Raw genomic sequence first — 6,640 nt, 5'->3', positions numbered from 1 at the left:
ACTTAACATTGCTAAAAAAAAAAAAAAAGTTAAAGTTGTGAAGCACTGTTGCAAAGCATGCATGTTTAAGAACAATATCTACACTCCACCAGCAAGCAGCATAAAGATTTTTAATATCAACTGATCAGCCTGTTGGTGCATTAACAGAAAACTATAATGATGCTTGACTAATTGTAAAGGTTGTTGTAAATTATATGTATATTTGTTTTACTTTTTGCTGGACTAAAAAGACATGTCTTAGCTTTGTGACATTACTTTTTACTTGTGTTTTAAGTCAAAATTTTTTAAGAAATGGAAACTAATAAGTTATTCAACAGTGATAATAGTGTTTCTAACACTAGGCAATATATTTGATGTTTTTCACTCACTTTCAGCCTGTGAGCACATCTCTGAAAATGACAAAGGTGTGATTTTGAGGTTACGATAAAAGCTATGAGGCTTTTTATGAACAAAAAATTTTACCATCTTTCTAGAGAAAACAAACATTACTTATAGTAACCTATAGACAGGATGCTGAGATACGAAGGGGGTGTACTTTTGCTGTAGAGGGGACAAAAGGAGAGAATAACCACAACAATTGAACACTTCAAGCCTATGAAGTTGTGCTGTCATTAATCTACTACCTGTCCAATGTTTAATTTAATCTCACTTTTTAAAGTACCAAACATTTTATAATCCTTGAAGTTTGTAAATGTCAACTTTGAGAGATCTATTACAGATTATCCTCATGAAAAAAAAAAAAATGTAAAAGAATTAAATAATTATTAAAACACAGTTTTATCACAGTCATCGAATTATAAAAAATAATGTTCCATTAACACGAATCAAAATCAGATAAAGTGTTTATCAGCTTAATTGTACATGCATGTACTCATATACATGCTGATATGCACTCAGAAAGCTTGCTGGTGTTGCTCAATTTTGTAAATTCATATCAATACATTTAATTTTTTTTTTCGATGTAGGACAAACTGCTCTTTCACTGCAGTACATACTGTACTGCATGTATCTAGCTGTATCTAGTAACCACACTACTGCTCCTGTTGCACCATGCTTTCAAAACCACAACTCTTTTTATCACTTTCCATTGCGTAGCTATGAAGCTGGAGCCTACCCAGGTTAGAGGTCATGAAAGGAACTGTCTTCTTGTTATATTAATCTGCGCTGCACAGCATTATAAATTCTACAGAATTCATCTTCTTAAATGTGCTGCCATGATTATAACAAAATATACATTGTCCATTTGTCATTATCATATCACTACCTAACTGCATGGGGGCTGACTCCCGCGGCGCTGGATCATCACAGAGTCTTGCACTGAAATGCTGGCAGTCTTCATTTCTCTCTGTGCTGGCTTTGGAAACTCCAGAGTTACTGTGGAGAAGCACATTTTATGATGCAACAGAAAAATGATAGTAATTGTAGTTTAAAAACACCAAAAAAAAACCAAAAGCTAACATTGATTTCTGTGCAAAAGTCACCCATCCCAGCAGAAAAAGGCAGCAAAGCTTTTCTTTCACAGAAAATGTCGGTTTACATATAGTTTTTGTGTTATCATATATCACATCCTCTCTCATCTCAGCCACAAGATATGTATAGCATTTTTGGTGTGTGTGTGTGTGTGTGTGTGGTGATAAAAGTGTATCTAACTTTCATGAAATGTAAACCTGTAAGGCACAGGATTGTGGGGATAACAAAGTTGCATTAATGTTTTGATAATTTTTTGTGGTGCAGACATGACCAGTTGAAAAACTGAAAGTATGTTTCAGTGGGTGGAAAATCTTAAATTCTGCATAGGAGGGGAGAAATTTAGGGGGCTCCCCTTTAAGCATCGTCAAGACTTGAAAGAATGAGACAAGTTGCATAAAAATAAATTTAAGTGCATCTTTGCTCAGTAGGCTGCAACTAAAGTCTGTGAAAGTTAACAACTAGAGCGCTGAATGGTTTCTTGCAAACCAATGAAAAACAAACATGACAAATAAGGACTCTAAAGTACTTTTAGATATTTGGGAGATGTACATTTTCTGTCATGTTGTGTTGTTGAAGCTTGGAATATGTTTTCATCAAAAAAAAAGAAAAAAAGAAAAAAGTGAGACAGAGAGAGAAAGAGTTTGACAGAGTTGGACTGGCAGGGAAGGGTTAACAGTTGAAACTATTGTAGCTGGAAAGTGCAGGAGGCTTGATCACACACACATCTACCCAAGCAGCAGTGAGTCAGGTACGGTAGCTGTCGCAAAGGAACAACTGAGCAAATTAGGGGGTTCTAAATGACTCTGTGAGAGGAAAAACATGGAGACAATGAGTGAAAATAAAAAACTGAACTTTCCAAAATCATGTCAGAGCTCTGACTTACCTTGGCTCACCAGTTTGAAGAGTTCCTATGCAGACTTTTTGGCTAGGTCTTTTCCTTTTCAACAGACCATGCTTGAACATGCTGCCCATTCGTGAGGTTTCAGTGTAAAGGTTTTGTGTATAACGGGGATGGAAAGCTGAGTAGCCCACTGCAGAGTTTGGAAGTTGGGTTTGAAAATGGGGACTCAGTAGTGGGAACATGTGTTGAGGGGTGATGGGAAATGGGTATACCACAGAGGACTGGTTTGAGGATTGAAGGGGATGACCTGCAATGAGGTTTGAATAGTTTTCTGCTATTCGCCTCAGGGTGCCCAGGTGCATCTCAGAGTCCCACATGTTTGTGGGTAAAGTCCAGGGGGAGGAAAACGATGAAGTACTGGTGCTGGGTCTGGTAATAACACTCTCCCTGTTGCATAATGTCGCTGAAATAGGAGACGATTTTGCCTTCTTTCTTGGGGATTTTGGATTGTTGTGGATATTAGGAGGGTTGATGGTTGAAAGATTTTCCATGACAGTGTTAACACCTATTTTCTCCACAGGACAAAATGTCTTTTGGTCTTTATCCTCAGGATCTGAACTTCTTTTTTGCTTTTCATGCTTCTCTTTGACATGCTCCGTTTCCTCTTTGATGTCTGTAATTTCTACTTTTTTTTTCTCCTCTCTGGCTCCAAGGCTTTCCAGCTGCTCCCGACACTGGTCCTCCAGCTGCTGCATCTCCAACAGCTGGGCAGCTCTCAGCAGCAGGTTCAGATCCTTTACAGGCACCTCCAGAGCTTGAGTGTAGGTGAAGTCTAGAACTTGCTGAAAAGTGTGGGGTGAGAAATACTCTAATGTGCAATGGACTGGACTGTCTGCGTCTCCCTGGGCTAGCTGCTGTGCTAAGGTTCTGCTAGCACAGGCCAGGACTAACCGATGAGCTTTGAAAGTTTGGGTCTTTACCAAGATGATGGCATCACAGAGGGAACCTGAGCGACGAAGGGCATCTGCCTGTTGCAGGAAGTGGAAGTACTGGGTGTTGTTGATTCTGATCATTTTTGAAGTTTCCAGAAATATTAGCAAAGGTCTGAGAAGAGAAAGCATCAGAGAGATCCTATTAGGTCATGCCTGCAATGTGTTGAATTGTTACATTTCTTGAAGCTGTTAGTTGACATTTCAAAAATAGGAAAATAATTTTGTGAATTAACAGTAGGAATCAGCCCACCCTGTAACATGCATAGCTGTGGTTTAAGCTATCCCCCCCCCGGTTCAATACTGGATTTGATTTTCTGCCTCTTTGAAAAAGCATAGACTTTGCCTTATTCTATTTACAGACGCTAAAAAAGTAGAGTTCAGATATTTTCTTACATCCATCTGAAATTTTACTCAATTACAGATTGTTATCATGCTTAAACGTCTGGCTGACGTCAGTAAATGCGCTCTGTTGTTTAATGGCTTTGATATTCACAGAAAATAAATGCACTCCAAAGCCACAAAGCCCTAACAGTATGTGAAACCATGACTAATGACTGTACACACGAGAAAACAGAAATAAAGTTTGAACGTCAAAAACAATAAAGCTGTATTTGGATGCGATAAATATCAATTACAAGAGTATACAGGGGTGGAATATGTAAATATCTAAGTATGGTAAAGAAATATTTGGAATTTTACAACTAAAATTGAAAATGTATGGATGAAAATGCTGCTGCTGCATGTTGAAACTACCGGATGTAATCTTGTAAGAAGCTGTCATCTTCACACACTCTGAAGCATATAATGATCTTTTCTGATTATACAGTATGTGGTTGCTTTCTCAAACAGAGGTCACAAGTGAGCTGTAAAAGAAAGGTTTTATAGTGTCTTTTTTGTCTTGCACAATTGCAAAACCACTTGTTTCTCTGACGGTGACTGTAAATGGAACGTGGATGAGAAAAGGAAATGACATTTTGTCTCATTACAGGAATAAAAAAACAAAAAACAAGACTGAATATATTTTAAAATCTTCCCATAGCGTTTCGGTTAACTGAACATCTTTGTTAAGATATTCGACGTTGTGAGTGAGCAATAATTTAAAAATAAACTAACAATTCTCAGTTACTTCATTCAAAATGATAATAAACAAAACCATTTTACCTTTCGGCTATAAATATGTTAATATGTCCTTGCACGTAGTGTTGACAGTGAAAGTAACAGTAGGAGCAACTGTAGTCACTTGGATTTACTGTACACTGGGAGTCACACGGCAAAGTTACTCTTTTAGTGTGCATTTATAATTTAAAAAAAATGTCGCCAAAGAAACGATAAAAAAGATAATGAAAACAGTGTTTAGACTTAATTGGAAAATTATCCTGTAATTAAATTATGCACTAAGCACATCATCAACACACATGATTATAAAGCAAAAATAAATAAATAAATAAATAAATACAGTTTCCTTTTCCCTTTTTTGCAAAGCCTTATCCACACCTTTACCATTTTAAATATTTAATTATTTAAATATAGATTTAAACAATCTATATATCAATCTATATTTAAATGATTAATGGTAAATTTACCATTTACGATCTATATTTAAACAATCTTTTGATACAAGTAGCCTCTGTATATGCTGCATTTTCTATATTAGGCAATTCATGCACTTTTGTTTGAAAGTAAAAAATGCAGCAACATTAATAATAACAAAGATAATAATAATAATGATAATAATAATAATAAGCTGTAAATGGTGTGGTCACAGCAAGACGGTCGCTGGTTCGAGCCTCGACTGGGGTAGGTTCAAACGGTGACCTTTCTGTGTGGAGTCTGCATGTTCTCCCCGTGTATGCGTGGGTTCCCTCGGGTTCTCCGGGTTCCTCCCACCATCCAAAGAAATGCATGTTAGGTTAATTGGTCACTCTAAACTCTCCCTAGCAGTGAGTGTGAATGGTTGCTTGTCTATCTGTGTTGGCCCTGCGATGGACTGGTGACCTGTTCAGGGTGAACTCTGCCTCTCACCCGCTAATTACTGGGATAGACTCCAGCTTCCCCGTTACCCTAAATAAGACTAAGCGTTTTAGAATATAAATGGATGGATTAATAATAATAATAATAATAATAATGGCAGCAATTTATACTAGTTACAGAATTGTAACCACATATTAGGGAATTCATTGCACTTTTTATTTTAAACATTTAGTATTTAATTACTTTCTTTTTCATTGGACGTAAATGGTAAATGGTCTGCATTTATGAAGTCCTTTTCTTGTCTTTTTGCCACTTAAAATGCTTTTGCACAATGAGTCAGATTCTCCTATTCATGCACTAACACACACTCATACAGCATATATTAGTCTCTAGACATAGCTCTAACAGTATATGAAACCATATAACATTCTGTCAATCGTGCAGACTCTTACATACAGATGAACCCATCTGAGTCGAAATAGGGTTCGGTGTCCTGCCTTGGGACACTTCAGCATATGGACGGGGGAAACGGGTTAGGATCCCTAAGCATTTGAATGACCTTTTTCTTTCTCTTGAGCGACAGCTTTCCCATTTTTGGAAAGAACACGTACATGTACAATTGTGCATTTATACAATTAGTGGTCTCTTAACATTTTTCATAGTTGTTGCTCTCTTCCAGAATTTTGGTTGTATCCATACATTACATTTTAGTTTTAATTACTGTGGCTGTATGTATTCATATTAATGTCCTGGACCAAATGATATATATTTTTATTTTCTACATAATGTGTTAGTACTCTCCTTAGCAATAGGCCTGACATGATCTTTTTGTACACACATATATTCTAACTGTAAAGCAACAATTTCAAATGGATAACATATATATATATATATATATATATGTATGTATAGTACTCTGTATATATTTATAGTACTGACAAAGCTCCATTCAGTCCTCATACAGTAGTATCTAAGTACAGGGAAAACCATGCATGCCTATTTCAGATTTACAGATTCTTTAGCAGGACATAATCTTACAATCAGTCTGCCCACATCTTACACGCAGATAACTAAAGTCACAGGAGAGAAGTATGATTTAAAAGACTATGTGGGCTAGAGAAGAGCTACAGTAGTACAAGGCTCGCTTGTGTTTACAGGAGATCACAGAAAACAGCCTAAAAGACTAACGATGAGCAGTGCTAGATTGCATGTGTTCGTGGTTTTGAATCTTAAAAGTCACAGAAGTGGCAAGCTGCATGAATAAGACACTTACTGGGTGTTGAGTGATTATTCTCCTTAGAGAGCGACGAGCTACCCTGTTTCATGACTGAAGAGAAAACTAAAGTGACATGTCTGTCAGGGTTCA

The 6,640-nt window shown here is 36.8% G+C and overlaps 1 protein-coding gene across 1 annotated transcript in view; it reads right to left on the bottom strand.

Annotated features, from left to right (window-relative positions):
• zbtb32 (zinc finger and BTB domain containing 32) overlaps window positions 1-6,640 on the bottom strand; it is a 9,869-nt gene extending 3,229 nt beyond the window's left edge. Inside the window, exons 1-3 of the mRNA XM_041986797.1 lie at window positions 6,548-6,640; window positions 2,354-3,415; window positions 1,265-1,374 (exon numbers count right to left, since the gene is read on the bottom strand). Coding sequence (XP_041842731.1) covers window positions 1,265-1,374; window positions 2,354-3,384 — 1,141 coding nt within the window. The 5' untranslated portion in view covers window positions 3,385-3,415; window positions 6,548-6,640. The remainder of the gene's footprint in view (window positions 1-1,264; window positions 1,375-2,353; window positions 3,416-6,547) is intronic.

This window comes from Melanotaenia boesemani, chromosome 6, assembly GCF_017639745.1.
Source record: "Melanotaenia boesemani isolate fMelBoe1 chromosome 6, fMelBoe1.pri, whole genome shotgun sequence".
NCBI classification, from domain to species: Eukaryota; Metazoa; Chordata; class Actinopteri; order Atheriniformes; family Melanotaeniidae; genus Melanotaenia; species Melanotaenia boesemani.
Note: the sequence above shows the minus strand (reverse complement) of the source record. Positions and strands in the feature narration are given on the sequence as shown.